Below are 19,544 nucleotides of genomic sequence, written 5' to 3'. Positions count from 1 at the left end.
TCTATAGGAGACAGTCTACAAACATGTTGGGCAGTTTTGCAAGGCTTCAAGTGTTCTCCTAATAAGAAGGAATTTCTTCCTCTGTGATTGGATTCAGATAAATTACCTTTTCCTAAACTATTCACATTTATTTAGGTTCTGCCACAGATTGGCAGCTTAATCTTATCACAAAGCATATGTAAATAAATCATTTATTCAAATGTTTTAGCATCCACCAGCATATCTAAGCATAACAAAGACTGTGATAGTAGTTACATAAAACTTGTCCACTTGCTTTTCAAATATGACTGAAAGCTTTCTTTTCAAATTGTCATCTGGGTCTTCTCTTTTGTGTTCTTTCAATCCATTTTCCTTGCAAATAATGTGAAAAACCCAAATTGAATTAGATATGGCTTCCACAGTATTGCTTATTTGCAGCAAGTGATAAGAGCCATAAATTAATTTCAAATCATTTTCTATAATTCACATGGGAACCAGTGTAACTATGGGTTTTTTTGCCTGAACTTATGTTCCAGGACTGAGGTGACAGTTCTTCATGCATTTTCTTATTTACCTGTCAAACCTCTTCTCTCTTTTCTACTGATAAATGGTGAGGAGGCTACTTAATAATCTGGTTTCCTACAACATCAATGAAACGCTTCGCCAGGGCAGCATGACCCGTTCTCTAAAGGAGAACAGATTCCTTTCCAGACCACTCTCCTTCCTTACACTGCAGCAACTTCAGCTTTCAGTTCCGTGTTGCACACTCCCAGAAAGCACATGTTCATCTATGTTTCCCTTAAACTTATTTTATTTGGCAAGTTTTAACAAGGCCCTCCAGTACACGTTTTACAACTATGCTTTTTTACTGTTAGCATCTTATCTGAAAAAGCCAACTGAAGAGAACAGGTGTCTGTCACCATTGCTTTAGATGCAGAAAAGATTTGTCTGAGACTTCAAGTTATAGACAAGCTAACCACCTGTGTTTTTTGCTGAAACACTCTTCTTGGCTACCACAGCGGCAGTAGTCCCAAAAGTCTGTCTCCAGAGGGAGGATCATTCATCACTGGAAACAGTTGGTCGGTTTCTTGTTTCACCTGGCGTACATCTTGAAAAGGATTTTCCTCAAAAAGAGTTTGTAAGATAGCAATTGGGCATTTATATATATGTTTACCATAAGGAAATCCAAGCAAGTATTCTTAGCTGTCATGTCTGGCTATCAGTAATTCCCTCTCAAGTTCTAGCAGCACACGTTTCAAACCCATTTCTGAGTAGGTGCCTATTGAATATATACTGTCTCTTCCTTCAACTAATTGCATAGCTCACCTTGGTAGCTACTTCTTCCTACTACAAAACCTACACTTGGTTGTTCTCAAGCTTTCTTAACCCGTTCTGTGACTTCCACTCACCTAGCAGATCTGTTACACATCATCGCTAGCCACACAGCTAAACGTGCTGTGATTTACTAAGAATGTAAAAAACCAACCAGATTTACATATTTTGCTTTGATATCCTTCTAAATTGGATATTCACTTAGGAAATGGTGACGTATCTATCAACAAGCCTTATGTTTGTAAAAGTCCTTCTGGGTTTGAGCAACTTTTTTTTTTTCAGAATAGTAGCAAATAATTTAACTGTTTTCTTTACCTTTTGCATTACTGTTTATTTCCTCTGTTTTACAAACTGAGTGATGGTTGTTGCAAGTATCTTTGGCAAATGTCATGATGTATTTTGGAAGTCCTCTGTTCAATCACACGTTAAAAACTGAACTATACTGGCAAGCCCTAAGGCAGTCAATTTTTCCTGTTCCTGGTAGTGGCAGCTTTTTTCCTCATGAGCTGCTACAAAGGTTGTTTAAACTCCATGGCAAATTCCAAAGTTTCTTGGTATGTCTTTTTCTTTTGCTGATCTTTACTTGCAAAGCCAAGTCTACCCAAGTATTAATAAATCAATTTATTGTCAATCCATTTTAGAAGTCCTCATGTGTATCAAATGTACCAAAAGCTCAGCTCTCTTTACATATTCTGCCAATTTCCTCTCTATCCAGCTCTCCACTGTTTCCTGGGAAGGTTAAGCTGGTGGCTGACTTGAAAACGTGTGTCAAGGGCTGTACAGTCTATCTCTTTTCTGCATTTAGATTATGAGTATCATCAAAATTATATTAGTCAAATTTCATACAACAGAATCCCATTTCTGTCCATCTCCTGAGCCAATGATCGTTACGCTGATGGTAAACTGTGCTAAACTGACCACCCAAATAGTTTTGCAACATTTTGCATTGACTTGTGTGAGCAAAAATTATGCAGAATACCTCCAAAGTAGACAACTGTTGGAAATTACCCATAATTTCTTTCTGATCCAGTCCCAGTTCTGACTGCCTTCTACTGACCTGTGAATTTTTAATCTTTTTCTCAGTGTGTTTTTCTTAGCTCCTTGAGTTGTTGTTTTAATTAAGTCCAGTGTTCTGCTTTCTGATGAAAAATTGGGTTGCTTATCCAAGACCACAAATTTGCAAGTGAGAAAAGAACTGAATCAGGTCTCTACATCCAGGCTTACTGGTGTAACTACTGGCCTCAATTACTGGAAATACAAGGTAAGCATTACAAACCAGAGTTGATCAGACAGATGGTTACCTTTTAAGAATACGTGCTTAATAACTTTTATCTTTAGAAATACATGCTTCATAATGTAAAAATATTTCACAGAAACATTAATGTAACCATAATTGTGAAGGAAAAGTTTTCAAAACATTTGTTTTATCAAGTTCAAAATGGCTTATAAAACTGATAAAATTCTGAAAACAAAACAGTAAAATTGAAAGGCTACTTCTGTCTCTTTCAAGCCAAATACTTCCATACAGCATTTGAAAATAAGGGAAAATCTCAGAAGATATTTTGACACTTTTATTCTATTGTTACTGTAATTTGAATAATCACTGAATAAGCCTTCTGTGTTGCACAACTTAACCCTGTATATGCATTGCCTTCAGGTTCCACCTCAAGTGTTCTCTAGATGCTCCACAAATCCATTTCTATGCTTATATTGTGCTTTAGGTGACTATAATCAAGGAAGAAAATATGGTATAATATTTTTATAATTTTAACTTTTAGTCTTGCAGATAACTCAGGGCAGTTGCAACCTTTACTATTACGACAGACTCATTCTACCTCTTTTATTTATCGTAACTGATTAACTCTGTCATGGGGCAGTATTCATCTTCCACACCTTTGAAAAGGAGGCTGACTGGCTCACAGACAGTGAGAAATCTTTGGAAGGGAAAGCTTCTAGATGTGTAGTAATAAATGTCTTGAAAATTGTATGTAAACTCTTCTGTGCATCTGTTTCAGGAATATTGCAAATGGTATGAGGCATAATTCATAACCGATCATGTGGGTTTTGAGATATTTCTCAACTCATGTCTGAATGTTCAATTTGAGTGTATACATCCACATGTTTATGGGACCACAAGACACAAACCAGCGAAGAATCAGATATGCTAACCAGGCCTAACAAAAAGACAGCTCGAAACTCAGCATTGCCTGATTTATACGTTCTTGGTACAAGAAGAGAAGATATTTTTTTCAACTGACGATCAAATTTTGCCTTTTTTTCTGCAAATACTTATTTTGCCTCCCAGCAAAAGCACAATGTCTTATTGCTAATACTGTTAAACACATCTATGTTTTCCTCTTCGACATTGCATGCGTTTCACAGCAGTAGTGAAGTCCCTCACCATAATAGCCACCGTTTGGTTCTCAGTACAGACATTTGATAAAAAAAGTAAGAGATTGGGATAATGAAGAGCAAGAAGATGAAAGTTTATCTTAAAGCTATAAAATACTTTCAGAGAACATCCTTTCACGTGGAAGGAAGACATTCCCATATTTGGGAAACATACAGAAGCATAGGCTTTTCAGTGTGTCCCAGATATGGAGAAAAGCAGGAAAAGAAAGGATGGAAGGGAGGCAGGAATGGAGGAAGAGGAGAACTGACGGAAGGATGGAAGGAAAGAGGACAAAGAAAAACGAAAGGAAGGAGAAAAGGAAAGGGAAGGCAGAGAAAGCAAAGGAATGAAGAAACAAAGGAAAGAAGAAGTGAAAGAAAGAGGGAAGGAAGAGAAGACAGAAGGAAGGAGCAAACTTTAGGGTGTAGCTGCTTGTGCTGTTCCTGCATGTCTGAGATCTGGAGACCTGTGATTAACTGAATACTAATTTTATTCTTTCATAAATAAATCAAAAAATCCTTTCTTTCCTCAGAAAATATGGGCTAAACATCTTTTGACAGATCGCTTTTGTTCACCACTGAAAACAATAGGCATGTATTTGCTATTAAAAGGTATCAGAAAGGAAATAATTTTTTTAAAGAAATAAAACACCTTTCTAAGGTGACAAACTGTAAGGAGGAGGAGGAAGAGGTTTTAAAGGAAAGGTTTCTAATACTCTTTCATCAGAGCATTTGGTAGGATTTGGCTTTTTTCCCTCATTATCTGTATAGTCAGAATTTCATTTAATTTAAATGGCACTTTGCAGAACATAAAAGTCTTTCACCTAAACTTTGTCTTTCCCTCAGCCTCTGAAGAAACCAGCCTCACAAACACAAAGGGAGCTGCTGCTGCAGCCGTGGAGCCAGCAGGCAGCTTGGGTTTCTGAGAAGGTCTCAGAGCTGCATCCAACTGAAGAGCCTGCCTTTGCTCAAGAAGCGAGATGGAGAGCAACAGACCTTGGAAGATGGAAAAACCTTGGCGTATGTAAGCGTGTGCCAAATCAGATCTGAAAATGGAATGTCCTCCTCAGCACACACCTAACATGGCTGCCATAAAAATAGTAGTATTTGAAGACAAACTGGAGCACACAACTCCCTTCTGCCAGCCTAGAGGCACACAGTCCTTCACCAGTCCTTTGTGGAAAGGCTGTGGTTACAGCTCTGCCTTAGTAATACTGGAGAACTTTCCTGGTGCTTGGAAGCATCAGGATTTATCTAGTTTGGGGGCTAAGCAAAAATATGAGCATTTATGGCAATATAAACTACAAGGAAATATCCAATGAATCCTGTTTCCTCTTTGTAATGTTTTTGTTTAGTACATTTGCTAACTAAGTGAAACAGAGTTATGCCATCTATTCGAGCAGTTGCACAGACTTGTAAAGAAATGCTGGCATCAGGTTACTGGGGCACTCCCTCTACCTACACCCTTACAAACAACGTATGTACACCTTTGGCATGGTGCAGACAGGCAGAGAAGCGGTGTTTGCAGTATTGCTCTGGAGTCTCACTCACATCATGGATGGCTCAGATAGAGCCCCCTGTCTAGGGAGGAAAACTTCTCAGCTGCACAACAGGTTACGAATGTGAGAGAAGGCAACAAGTGTGAGAAAAATGTCACTAAATCTCATCTGCTTCTTCCTCTGCGCTCTGATTGCACCAGATCTCACAGGTAAATGGCTAAAATATCTTCAGTTGACTTAAGTCGTAAGACGAAGGGATTTTAAGAAGCAAAAAGTCTTTTGTCCTGTTGTTAAAGATGCCTCTACAAAACTTAAGCCAAGTAGTATGAGGTCAGCTGATCTTCAGTTTTAATTCTCTGTCTAAAATCAATACTTGAATAAGCAAATGAAAAAGGCAGTCCATAAATTCTATGTTTTGCAAGTCAATTCTGAAATCTTAAGGGGAATTTCACTTTGAAGGGAATTAACTTACTAATACTGTATTTGTCTCTGATCTTTTACTGTTCTGTGAGAAGCTGAACTTTCAAGTCCTCTTTTAATGCTGATCTCTCTGAGCACAGAGGATGCCCAGCCTGTGCAGTGGATGCAGGGCCAGAGACGAGGGGTATAAAGTGTTAGTTAATAATGTCAAAAGTGTTCACAGAGGGTCTCCTTTGCACTGGGAGGCGGTTGTGCAATTTATAGTCTACTTCTCCAAGTAAATGCTAAGCTCCAAACACATCTCCTGGGAGGAGTTTAGCCTCAGATCTCCTGACTAGACTTCAGTTTTTCCGATGGTCAGTGTTCTAGAAAGCAAGCATGGCTTGCCAGTGTGCTCGGATTTGGCTCAGTTCTGTCTTTCCAGACGTACCGTCTTAGCTCCTGAATTCAGGTTGTGTCTTGCTCCATTTCATTCTCTGCTTCAGAAAGAACAGGTTTACAGCTTCCTTGGCCAGCAAAACGCTTTGGATCATGATTTATAGTTTTAATTGCTGGGTATGGAAACCACTCACTCAGCATCAAGTTGCATATGCTCTGGAAGATTATTCTGTGGAATATAGAAGATTATGACAAATTTTTTTAAAAGATGGCAAAGCTGGGCAACTATTCTTTAAAGAAACTTGTTTTCTTTTTTACTGTATTTTTGTTTAAGGCCTGGCTAGTTTCATGATGTTTCAGCACAGGAGCTGTTGCTTACGTGTGCCATAACTGCCAGCTTTGTTCAGCTGCATACTCATCCAATTTTGTCTTCTACACTGTGACAGTAAGAGAAAGGTGGGATAACTTACCCCTGTGTCCCCCCCTTCTCTTGGCCTTGACCTGAAATAGGAAAATTTGTGTCCTGGTCTCCTTTTTGAGCCAAGACTTTTTTTGATTGAATGTTTGTGACTAAATCTGCCCCTGTGGTTGCACAGAGCAGACAGCAGGTTAGAAGACAGTGTGGTTCCCCTCTAGCCCAGGAGTCCAGGTGTTGTATCCCAGAGGCTGGGGAGAAAAACAGGCAAGGGGGTATGTACTAGGGTCTTGCCTTTTGCAGTCAGTGTGTGCAATAGGCAAATGAGGGAGGAGATGTTTCCAGAGCCTTCAGGTCAGAGCCAAAGAGATTGTTTAGCATAATTTATTATTGTTGTCTAAAATGCTGTGTTTCTAGGAGTTAGACATGATTTTCCTTTTTACCATTTAGCTTACAAAGAAATTTCTTTAGCTTTTTGGGGTGTAACACACACACTTTTCTATTTTCTTGTCACCAATAGAGTTCAGAATTCCCTTGTCAGGTTCCCCTTCACTGAAATTTCCTCAAATGCAGAGAGGCAGGCCGTGTTTGAAGATACAAAACACTGGTGACACTGTCCTCCAAATTAGAAAAAGGAGATTAAATTGTACAATGCTTGGAAGTTAAAAGACAATGTTTATTAGCACAGCAGTAAGGAAGGATTTCTCAGCCCTGTGTATAAAATTCTAAGCAGCATGCCAGGAAATGTACAGATGAGGGAAAGCACTTCTCAACACTATGCAACACTGATTCTTGAGTTACTGTTTCTTCTTGTGTGTGTTGAGTCCCTAAAAGGAGAAACTGTTATGAATGAAGAGATAATTTTATTAATATTTTTGCAATGTGCACTTAAATTTAACAGTAAATAGCGGTGACAGTAGTGATGAAGGTAACAGCAAGCAATGATGAGGTAGTGGCGATGAAATATTATTGTGTTCTATATTCACAGAGAAAGAAAGGTATCAAAATCTGTCCCAGGGCAATAGAATTTTATTTAAGGCATTTTAAATAGAAAAGGAAGACAGACAAATGTACTGGACTTGATGATGAATTTTTTTTAATTGTAAATTCTTTAGGTTTAACACAAAGAGGAGAAAAATGTTAAACAGGAGAAACTGTCACCATTTGAAGTGGAAATCCGTTACTAACGATAGGGTAGGAAGCAAAAATGCTATTTACAGAGAAAATCTGGACATGTCTTGTCTTTGGCATGATTGGAGATTTTAGGGTAAGAGTCAGTACTGGGGCTTGAAAGACTGTAGCGTGGCTTTTCCCATGAGGCTGTTTACATACTGCTTGTGAATCCAAAACCAAATGGAAGTGGTGCTCAGATCCAGGCTAACAGCCCTCTGGGTCCTGCCTGCTCTCTCTGTCCAGTTGTCTCCTGCACTTTGTATGATTGTTGTTTCTTTTCCCTTCAAAATGCGTAGACCAATGTTAATGGTGTATTTTAGTACTGAAACAACATACTTCAGTGTTTACACTCAGTGCTTTCCCTGTTTATATAATCTAGAATTGTCTTTTCTCTGTGTTAAACATGTATTTGCCTACAAATTTTTTGTGGGCTGTTGCAACAGATGGATTAAATTTGGATATAGTGCAGGATGCTTTATGTCTAAATCAACAGCATTTTGGAAGAGCATGAACCTCTCCTCTAAGCTATAGCCTTCAGTGTGGCTCTGGGTCCCAGACAGAAAGCAGGGAAGTGCATCATTGCTTTACTGCTCAAGGTCCCCATTTAATTTGTGTACTGGATGAAACATCTCAAGTTTTAGCTTTGCACCTTTTGGATTCAATCCTGAGGGCTGTACACTGTGTTTGCAGTAGGGCATGGTTATGCAGTTACAAACATCTCTGTACATACAGTCAAGTATGACATTCTAAAGCTGAATCATGTGTTTCACTTTATTGTATTTGTTATTTAGTTATTTAGCCTTACAAGCACCAAGTCATATACTTTTTACATGTAACAGCTACACACATGTACATATACTTATGCCCACACAGGTATCTGTTTCTATGTTCTTTCATTATGAAAGTTAAAGAATATCTTTTTCTAGGGATGCAGTTCCCTTCATCTGAAGGCAGATGCCCATGCTAGTGCACCATTCATGTGAATTGTATGTCCATAACACTATACCCCACCACCACCCTCTTACCTGCAGACTTAGTTTTCCAACACTAACGTGCAAACACTCCATGACACTGAATGAATAGCTGCTGTGTGCTATGGCTTTGCCGCAGAAGGTATGTGGTCCTATAAAAATCAGCAAATATGCTCTGTAGATAACACACATGAGTATTATGATTTTGTATATCTTATTTTTCTTGGAGAAGAGTTCTTATGAGTAGCAGAATTTGTGCCCGTCCTGAATCTAGTAATACCAAGCAGAAACTTACATCAGTGAGCTTTTTTTTATAGACACATACACTGTCACTATGCCCAGAGTTATTCCTAACGCAAGGAAAAATGAAACCTTAGCATCTGTATAGAAGCTTTTGTGGTTCAGCTGAAGTGAAGTGACAGGTGCCGCTGTGCCAATAGGAGAGTCACTGGTTTTGTCAGAACATCAGGAAAACAGTGTACTAAGCTAAGTACAGCCAGGAAATGAAGATTGATCTCAACTAGATAAAAATAATTTTTGGGGCATTAAAAGGTATATAGTCCAATTCAGAACCATCTTCTAAAACTGATTTCTAGACAGTTTAATAAGATTAGGTTTAGTACTGTTGAATATAAAAAAAAATATATGTCCAAAAGCTCCTGAAATCAAGGACTTAAAAAATTAGGAAACACTGCAGTGCAGTTCACCCGTGTTCAGACCTGGAACATCATTGTGTTTGTGAGTCATGTGGAAAAACTGGTGTCTGATCATGTAACTGAAGTCTGTTACGTAATTAACACATTTGGATATGCAACTCCCAAAATTAACATGGGAAGCAAGAGCTCAGGGAAAAGTAGTAGGAAACAATCTAAATGTGGAGAAACATGGAAAATACAAGAGACCAAATGGGTGGTTAAGTTGCAGAGTGACGGTCAATAAAGATTTTTTTTAAAGACTAAAAGTGCCTTGACACTAGCCTGAACCCCCAACCGGACAGAAGCACTAGAACTGCTGATATGGCAGACAGTAACTCTTCCACCGTCTACCTTGCAAGGAAGAAAGTATCTCATCCCCGAGATATCTGGCTCTTTTAGTTTAAAGAACAGCTGAGTGTTGCTTCAACAAATCCATATAACTTATGCCAAAGAATCATAAGAGTTGGCATCAAGGCTTTCCACATCATTAATTTTTTAGTGACAGTTAAAGACTAACGGAAGATAAACCTTGTTAAGTGAAACAGATGTAATTAAAAAAAAAAGAATTAGTGATGTAATAATAGAATAAAATTATTCAATGGACTATAAATGAAATTAAGAAGTACTTTGATTACAGCCTAAGAAACACTTACATTATTAGAATCCTGCAACGTGAAAAAGGCTGTAGCAGAGCTAGGATCTTCTCTTGCCCAGTCCAGTCAAGCCTGGAAAGAAATAACACGTTTCTAGCCATGACATCCATTGGAAGAGTCTCTAGAGTGCAATAGAGTATCTGTTACTTGACTTCATTAAATCAAACTGTGGATAGCTTTATAAAAGCTTGACTGTTTCTCGCTGTTTTACTGACACAGTGAAAAACTCTGGAATAATGAAAAGGCATGCTTTGCCTTTCTGTGCGCGGTGTCAGCCTAACTGCTGTCATTTGCTCTTTGGTTGTCATTTCTTCTTCTCTGTAAAATACTTTCTAATGCTGAAGTGACCTTAGTGAAATGAAGACTCTGTATTTCTGACGTAAAACACAGTTTTGCACTATTCTAAGATTTTTTTTCTAATACATTCACATATTATTTTTCTGTCTTTTTTCTTTTGCTGGGAATTTTAGATGAAGATGCTTTGTTGTCAGCGCCTCAGAATATCTCTATTCTTTCTACCAACATGAAACACTACTTAACTTGGAGTCCTGTGGTGGTCCAGGGAGAAACTGTGACATACTCTGTTGAGTTTCAGGGGTAACTTCTGGTTTTTTTTTTCTTCTTTGCTCTTTGAGCACTGTATACTTAGAATTAAAATCGTGGGCTGTTTGAATGTCTTGAGCACTATTCAGTTCAGAGGCACAGGAGAAGTTCAATACTCCAGCACTGTTGATTACAAGTAGAGAAAAAAAATCTTTTTGCTCCAATTCTGGGACTGTTTACAAGTTAATAGTAATACCTGAGTAATCCAAGGTGTGTATTAAGTCCACATATGAAAAATGGCTCCACCCAAAGAATTCAAAAGTTAGGAAGATTAACAACAGTTTGTTTAGAAGAGAAAACATTTGAGATTTATTCCATGTTAATCTTTTAAATATTTAACACACATTACAGGAGGTTTCTGATACATCTTGAGCTATGACTTGTGTCACAGTATGGCTTTGAAATTTTGGTTTACCAGGGATCAAGTCAAGTGAGTGGGCAGGATCTGATGCATCAACACTGCGTTGGCTATCCCCACCTCCTACAACACCGTGCTGCATTTGGCTGATGAACAAGCTGGCTCTGGGAGATTTTATCCAGATAAGATCTAAAACACACCCATACTGGTTTCATACACTCCAGATGTTCCAGCCCCATTGTATCCCAGTACTGGTTTTACCTGGAAAGAACTAGCAGGCAGCCTTAGCCTGTGTCACAGATATATCTCCTATCAGATTGTTGCCTATCTGCTTTCTTTTTCTCTCCTCAGGGAGTATGAACGAGAGCACGTCAATGAGAGCTGGATTCCCATCTGTGAATGTTCACTCATCACAGCCACAATGTGTAACATCACAGAGGATATCTCAGCCTCTGTGGCCTATAACCTGCGTGTAAGGGCAGATGCTGGTGCCAGAAGATCAGAGTGGGGCACCCTGAAAGGTTTCTTCAATCGCATCACGAGTGAGTCCTGCTATTTGGCTCAAGCAACTTTGGTCGTATTAATTTCTCAGAGTTTGGTCTTGAGGGATTGCTCACGTGCATGTTTGTGTACTGTGCATGTCACACAGCCCATAAATGCACAGAGTACATCCTACTTCTCAGCTCTTCTCATGCTGGGTTGGGATGTTTGACTCAGCCATGCTGTGTTCTTGGACATGAGTTCTTCCTAAGGCGGGGCTGAATTTACCATGCTTGGAATTTCAAGGGCTTCAAAGACAGATAAGACTCCAGGAATTTCTTTTGGCAAGGGAAGAAAATTAGAAACTGTAGCATTGCTACAGTCCTAGCAATGGAGGGTGTTTTCTCCAAATCCTTCCAACTCCTGCAAAGCTTAAGGTCCAGCTCAACCCAATGATTGTGTTGCAGCCTAAAATTAGCATACTATTTCCAGTGTTGCTCTGGAATCATTAGCTCTGTTCTCTGCCATGTAGTCAATGGCTTTCAGTAATAAAAACTGTGGTGGAAAAACTCTGTTGGGGTCACTATTAGAGTGCAATTCTCAGTCTGGGATGGACAGCAGTCATCAGTTTAAGCTAGGGAAGAAATTTCCTGTCCAAGGCTAAAGTTGACCCTATCTTAAACCATCAGTCATTGGAAGTTATCTACTACTTCATGAGTGAGCAGTTCTCATTCATATAGAGCACTAGTCAAAGCACCACCATCACAAGTGCTGCCTAAGTTCATGTGTTTCTTGGTTCTTCTTGATGTGGAAGAGTTTTCTAGATAGTGCTTTAGATGAAAAGTCCTTCACTTTTCTAGCACCTATGGTGGCATGGAGTTAAGCCACAGACCACACTCAGGCAGAGATAGAGGACAGATACTCCTTAGCTTTACCCCCTTCGTGAAGAAAAGCAGTAACTTTCTCATGATACTGTGAAGTATTTGACAGCTTGGTCCTGTGTTCTCTGGCTGAGCTTTGAAAGTTCAAAGGACACAGTTTGCAATGGGCTGCATTGTGAATATGCATATATGGACAAATGTTTAAAGGAGAAGTCGTCTCTAAGTTATTGTGCTTACGCATTTTTACTACTTGCTTTCCCTTATCTCTGCTCTTGCTTCTCAGGAAACCTGGCAATTGAGTCTGAGAGGAGCTAAGGAATTCAAAGCCTAGCCCACAGGTTCCATGTGTGGTTCGTAGGCAGCCAGGGCATCAGCACTAAAAACACCTCCAGTGTCAAAGCCTTAGGTGTAGATACACAGAGTATGATACCACATAGAAAATACTTTTAAAAGATCTTCCTAAAACTAACAATTTAGTCAATCTTACCTCTTCATTTATCAAAATTCAGACAGTTGGTATCCAGTGTGCCAGCCCAGTGATAGATATAAATGCTTCTGTTTGCTTAGTAGTTGCATCTTGCAATGTATATTTCTTAATATACTAGCCCAGTATTTGTTTTTAACCTCCAAATGATGTTACCACTGTTTTTTTTTATTTTGAGACATCATGTTAAGCAGATTCTCAGCTTTTAATTTAAAAGTATGAAGTAGTTTTCCACGCCTCTCGTTTGTGTCTGCTCATCATGAATATACTTGGATTTTGTTTTGGTTTTGGGTAGTATTAATGGGAATTCACTGAATGTAAGAGCAAATTCTATTAAGAATATCTCTTCTGTGTATTCCTACATGTTGTTCTCCTTCCTTTCTTGAAAGCAAAGAGGTCGAAATGAGTTTCACCTACAAGAGTGGTAAAGAATGGCATAGATAAGTAGTGTAAATATGATCGTTCTGCTGCCGTGATTCTCAATTCAGTACAGTCTGTAGTTTCATCTATGCTTGATTGATTCTGATTGTTTCACTAATATTCCTCAGACCAAACCAAGCTTTGAATATCAAAGTAAGCATGGAGCAAATCACCTACAGATTTACTTGCACACATTTACAAAAACTTAGGTCGCAGTAGGTTTCAGGCCAAGTCTATCTTAAACCATGTAGATACTAAAAGAAAGTCAGAATTCGTGTGAACTGCCAGCGTTATCCTGAGGCTCATATTGCTTTTTCCTTCACCTTTTAATAACTACCAGAATTCCCATGAAGAAGCAGTGGTTTCACAGCTCCTGCTCTGTATGTTAGTGCTAAGCTAATGCCCAGGAGCAGAAGTACTGGCCTGATCTGGTGTCTCAACTTCTGGTCACCCAGCTGGTTCTGCTGCTGTTGATTACACAGGACCCTCAGGCCAGATGCTTCCTCCACTGGAGATAATTCAAAACCTTTCAAGTTCTGTGCAGCTGAGCTGTTGCCAAACTCTTGTTTGCAATGCCAGTCATGGTCTTCCTCCTACTCAAAGTCTGCTACAATATCCAGACAATACTGGAAGGTAGGGCAGAGACAAGTTCTTGCCCCACTGAACCAACCAGCTATTAGTCCAGATCAATGTTACTTTGCTCATGAGGGCAGCTTCTCCTCCTCTCCTAGCTGGGAAAGAGAAGACAGTTTTCAAGGGTTCCCTCTGATGTGATAATGATGCTCTCTCTGTGTTGGCAGCTTCCCTGACCCCACCTCTGATGAAGGTCATAGCAGATGGGTATCATTTACTAGTGGAGCTGCAAGACATGGGGCCTGCCTTTCAGTTCTGTGTTCTCTATTGGAAGAAGGGCCAGGAGAGTAGGGTGAGTTTTACCCTTGGGTTTTGGGTGACAACAGAGAGCCCACACACTTAGAGTGAAAACATAGACATTGCCAAGGGCCTGTTTGCCACTCTAAGCTCCTGCTGTGAGGCTGGAGGAACTGCCTGGAGTCAATGTGCCATATTCATCTCTACATACCAGTGGGTGGCTCTTACCCCCATTGAGAAGCTTGTCTGTTCTTTCCACGTTTCCTTCTCCAGGAAGAGGAATTGGAGGAATCCCCCCAGGGACCTCAACTATCGAAGGAAACCAGAAGTCAGAAACTGAAGGTGTTTATGCTGACCTTCTTTGAATATAATTTTGTTTACTCAGACCAAGATTAAGGTGTCACACTGAGGTGCTGACCAAGTTCTCAGAAGTTTTTTGTAAAACAGCTTGCCTGTGACAGCTGTCACTTGCTTAGCTAAGGGCATTGCTTATACCTGGATAATACTGCAGCAATGACAACTTGTGTTCCATTCAGGTCCTTCTATTTTCACTAGACATCAATTTTGTTTTTTTTCTCCTGATAACTTGGTGCTTCCATAGCATCTAATAAAATAAAAGCATGAAAGCAGCCATATAAAGTCAGACCACTGGACCATCAAACTCAGTATCTTCTTGATGACAATGGACAATGCAGATGACCAAGGAGAATCATGAGAGGGCCTGTGTGTAATTACACTTAAATTATTTTCTGAGATTTGAGTGTCATGGCTGCAGGAAATTCCTGTGCCGGAACTGATATCATTAATAGCCCTTGGTGAATTTTTGTTCAAGCCATGTAAACTTTTGCACATAAAACTTCCTGTAGTCAGAAGTCCTACAGCTTAACTGCTGTGCAGTCTAAACCTCAGTTTAGGAGAGAGAGAACAGTTATTTCCTGTTCACTCTCCCTACCACTCTAATACCATGTGTCTCTTTCCAGGCCAAGGACTCCCAGCCTACTTAGCTATTCCCTATGGAAGCCCTTCCAACTCTTTTTGTCTTCACCAAGGTGGGCAGGGAGTAAACTTTCACAGTTCAAGGTGCAGGAGCATTATGGGTTAGCACCATAAACCAAAACCTGTCTTTTCCCAGCGATTGTTGACATGTGTGACTACCACAAAGCTGACTGTTCCATGAAACCTGAACCTGTTTTTTGTTTCTGTTCGACTTAGTCAAGTCACTGACTGTGTAAGAATGAATGGGAAAAATTCTCATGAGCATCATTTTACATTTATCTGTGTGGAATTTAATTTATCATTTTATTACAAAGCCTTCCTGCAGTTCTTCAGAGTTGGCTGTCATCTTTACTATTCTGCAGTGGTTTTTCATTTTTCTTCCAGATCATCTGTAGTACTACTGTGGTGAACACAGATCTGCATGGGTCCCCACCATGACCTCCTTCTGCTCTGAGAAAAGATTAGCAATTCAGCGACACAAAAGTCTCTCTTCAATGAGGAAGCAGTAGTAGCAGGGCTGCTCACTGTGAGCAAGCAAGCCAAGAGTCAAGGGTGATCCCACTGCAAGCAATACCCTCCACAACAAGGCTCAGACCCACAGGGTCTGACCACAGTGGGCTGAACCAGGTCCTAAGAGCAGGGTCCATCAGCAGCCCCAGACAAGGCAACTGACGAACCAGGCCCAAGGTCTGAGCAGGGACCCCAGCCAGGAGCATAAAGGAGACAGGACCCAGAGACAGGGCTGGAGGACAAGGCTGCAGTGTACTTAAGGGTCTAGTCAGGAGTCGAACTACATACAATGTAGATCTAATGTCCTGTCTGGAGACAGGCACACCTCCAGCATAGTTCGGACAGGAACTGAAGATCCTGGACTGATCTTCAATGGGGCTTCCAGGCCATGTACAGGAGAGGGAAGATGGAGGGGCCAGGCAAGGCTGGTCAGGGCCATTGCAGCCTGGTTAGCACACTCAGAGCTCCCATGCGTTTTCATCCCATGGCTGTTAGCTTAATAGGCTTTTGAATAAGTCTCCTTGACTACCTTTTAGAAATCCAAGTAAACAAGATCAACCTTATCCATGAGTTTTCTAACACCTTAGAATAATATAGGCTTGTGTCTGATTTCCTTTTACGAGTGAACTGTTAACTCTTTTTCAGTATACGATATTAGTCACCTAAACATTAACTCCAAACTTCAAAATAGTTTCTACCCACTGGACTGTCACAAGCGTCAGGTTTGCTGGTCAGTACATGCCCAGTTCTCTGCTGGGACTCATTTTTTTGGTAATTATTACATTTGACATGTCTGATTTGAGGTTTTTGCAAGAGCTTACACACCCCAGGTAGTCATTGACCTGATATCGTCCTTGAAATCTTTTCAGACTAATGGCCCTCAAGATGACGTTTCTGTGGAGAAGGATATTTTGATGGAGAGGACTTGTCCTGCCAGGAGAGCCCTACTGGCTTGTTGGAGGCGTCTGTATGTGTATGATGCTGAGGCTGATCATGCAGGCTTTGCATCTGCAATGCAACAAGAATTAGGAGCAACCAGCTAATTGTTACCTGTCCTCTCATGACTGGGGAGACTGGGAATAGCAACTTCATTTTGTTAGCTGTCAATGGAGTCCTGTTTTTTGCAAGAAAATAATGTACTGGTATTCATATTCTGTTTAAGGGTTGCTGAAGTGTTACAGTTGCACACTCCAAATTCACTTGCTCCTTACTAGCCTCACTTGCTCCTTACTAGCCCAGTCTATTCCCTCTCTGTGATCCAGAGTCATGGCCTAACCCTCACACCCCTCTCCCAGCATGGTTCTGGCACTCCTATCATATCATGCTGGCACAGGCATTGTTTTGGCATCCCAGAAAAAACTCAAATCAGTCAAGACCTTACTCAGTCATCAAGCCCTTACGCCAGGGTAGTAGGTCATGATCTATAGTGTTGTGGCCCAGCCTCTTTAACTCACAATTTTTTCTTTCCATCCCCTCCTTCCCTTCCAGGTACGTGTGGTCTCATTCTGCACTCCACTGTGCTTCCCTTTCTGCTGCTTTTCTCCTTCTCTTCCCTTATTCACGCAATCCTCTGTGACACTTCCTGCTCTTATTATTTTCTTTCCTTTTCTCCCAGTAAAGTCTGGGCTAGCATTGTGTTACTCCTGTTCTCAGTTAGGTCCTTGCCCTATGTTCTAATGCTCTCTCTCCTGGGCCTGCGGCAGATGCAACAGAAGATGGTGAAAGAAGTCAGCTCTGTGATTCACCTGGACACCATGGAGGCAGGACCTGACTATTGTGTAAAAGCTCAGACATATGTCGAGGTGATCAACAGGAGCAGCAGCTTCAGCCAGACACAGTGCGTGAGGGCACAAGGTAACAACCAGCCTTTTTTCCTACGTGTAATCATTATCATTCAGCCTACAAATACTTGAGAAAAGATGGTGGGAAGGTAGGGGAAGGGCTCTTTACATTAGTGTTGGGTGATAGAACAAGAGGAAATGGGTATAAGCTTAGTCAGGGGAGATTCAGGTTGGATGTTAGGAAGTATTTCTTCTCTGAAAGGGTTGTCAGCCACTTGAATAGGCTGCCCAGGGAGGTGGTTGAGTCCCCATCCCTGGATGTGTTTAAGAATAGGGTGGATGAACTGCTTAGGGATATGGTTTAATGGGGATTAGGGATGGTTGGACTCGATGATCTCTAAGGTCTTTTCCAACCTAGAAATCTATGAATCATGCCCAAGAAGGATAGCCCACAGCTCTTTTTTCTGTTTCCACCCAGTATCTCCTGTCTGGTTTGCAAATGTGCTGCCCATTTGTTCCTTGAGGGAGATAAAAAAAGGAACACTCGGGTATGCAGCTGCCTACACTGACACTGATATCCTTCCCTGGAGTGTGCAAAGGATCTTACCAGGGTGGGTGGGAAGAGCAGCTGCAGAGGGTGGTTTGTCCTTACAATCTCTCTGAGAAGTTTTGCTGCTTCTGTTGTTTCTAGATGGCAGGTCCATGTGGCTGGTTACTGCCCTCATCTCCTCTGCTGTCTTTGTCGTGGCTGCTTTGACCCTGACTTTCCTTACCTTGAAAACAAGTAAAATCTTTCAGTACTCGTGCTGCCCTGCTGCTGTCCTGCCAGAAACACTGGTAACTTTTTTTTTACTGTGTTTTATTGGGTTTTAGGGTGCTGGGTATTCATAGGAGAATGGGGCAGGCAGAAAAAGCAGGCACACGCATAGGAAGCCTTGCTTATTCCAGCGTGATGAGCTAAGCTGCAGGGGTCAAGCAGCCCATGAGCTGATTGCACGGCTGTCACTGCCTTCGGCCTGAAGCCCTGAACAGGGAAGATGTGCCCAGTGCTTGTGGGGAAGCAGCTTGGGAGACATGGACTGGCCCTGCCTGACCAGCTGCTCCCTGTACAAACAGCTGTCATTGGCAACACTGCTCCATGTCCCCCCGGTACAAGCACTTGGCTTCTCAACTCCTTGATGAGGAGAAACCCATCATCAGAAGCAGCCTCTCTTCTCGCTCACTCAGGAGGTATATGTGTAAACAAGTAGCTTAAATGTGCTGTCCAGCTCCAGTGAGAACGCAGGCAGCAGCTTTTGTGGCTGTGGGTTCCTGAGCACTGGGTCTCTGGGCAGTTGTGACAGGGAGGATGAGACGAACCATTTGTGGGAAAAACTAGAAGACGGACTCGCTTATCAGCCTGGGGGTGTTTGAGTGAGTGCATTTTTTTTACAGAAAGTATCAGAGCCTCCCACCAAGCTGATACTACATAGCAGTGAAGAAGTTGAGCAGTGTGACCTGATGGTGCAGGTGATGCCTTCAGAAGAAGCTGTCCGACTTTGGTTTCAAGAAACTCTTTAGAGCACCACAGAAAAAAACAGCCTGTGGAAACAGATTTTCTAAGCAGAGCTGACAGACTGTGCTTCAGCCACTTTCTTCAGAGTGCCAATTAGTATCGTTGTTTTCTTTATGTCTAAAAGCTGCTGCAAACCAAAGCTGTTGTGTATGGTGAGATGCGGCCTGATCTGGTCCTCTTTGTAGCGTTTTCATCCGTCTACATAAAAAGCAAGTAAAGGTCACAGGTGACAACTACCAGTATCTATACTTTCCCTTCACATTCGTTCTCATATTCAGACATGAGTTAACTCTTGTTCTCCTTACCTCTATCAGCCACATTGATGGTCCCAAGGCACAGCCAACCCTTCAGCCACCAGGATTTCACCAGAGCGATAAAGGTAGTCCCCAGTCCCTCAGTTCCAAACCATTTCAGCTTCAGTATTTTTAAAAGAAATTAAGCAGCCAGTAAGTGCTAAACCAGTGGAATGAGAAGAAAAAAAATGCTTTTAGGGCTGCAGGCTCTAACCTGAGATTACACTTGTTGAAAAGGATGATGACAGTGAATGGACACAACATAATAATTTACTGCATGTGACAGATAACAATGTATGGTGCCAACAAAACTTACAGACAGCACCATGAGGAATGGCTGGGTTTCACCAGTGCTTGGGAGGCAGCGATGTGAGAAACAGCCAGACTTCAAAGATGGTTTGAGGGAG

The 19,544-nt window shown here is 41.1% G+C and overlaps 1 protein-coding gene across 2 annotated transcripts; it reads left to right on the top strand.

Moving 5' to 3' along the window:
• Nucleotides 1–5,352: 5,352 nt before the first annotated feature.
• On the top strand, nt 5,353–18,849 carry IL20RB (interleukin 20 receptor subunit beta). 2 transcript variants are annotated; one of them, XM_086622526.1, is made up of 7 exons: nt 5,353–5,408; nt 10,366–10,503; nt 11,219–11,409; nt 13,933–14,057; nt 17,212–17,362; nt 17,981–18,126; nt 18,724–18,849. In XM_086622526.1, exons 1-7 carry the CDS (start codon nt 5,353–5,355, stop codon nt 18,847–18,849), a joined length of 933 nt encoding a protein of 310 aa, XP_086478652.1. The 2 variants fall into 2 exon arrangements, with proteins under 2 accessions (XP_086478652.1, XP_009980632.1); XM_009982330.2 differs by having other exon boundaries at nt 5,353–5,410; nt 10,377–10,503.
• The last annotated feature ends 695 nt before the right edge of the window (nt 18,850–19,544 follow it).

The sequence above is a fragment of the Tauraco erythrolophus genome, chromosome 17, assembly GCF_009769465.1.
Source record: "Tauraco erythrolophus isolate bTauEry1 chromosome 17, bTauEry1.pri, whole genome shotgun sequence".
Classification (NCBI taxonomy): domain Eukaryota; kingdom Metazoa; phylum Chordata; class Aves; order Musophagiformes; family Musophagidae; genus Tauraco; species Tauraco erythrolophus.
Note: the sequence above shows the minus strand (reverse complement) of the source record. Positions and strands in the feature narration are given on the sequence as shown.

Excerpts from the sequence above, each read along its gene's own strand:
- IL20RB (XM_086622526.1), top strand. The coding sequence starts at position 5,353 with ATGTCACTAAATCTCATCTGCTTCTTCCTCTGCGCTCTGATTGCACCA. Across the intron at positions 17,363-17,980 it reads ACAGTGCGTGAGGGCACAAG|ATGGCAGGTCCATGTGGCTG; the intron begins GTAACAACCAGC and ends TGTTGTTTCTAG. Across the intron at positions 18,127-18,723 it reads CTGTCCTGCCAGAAACACTG|AAAGTATCAGAGCCTCCCAC; the intron begins GTAACTTTTTTT and ends TTTTTTTTACAG.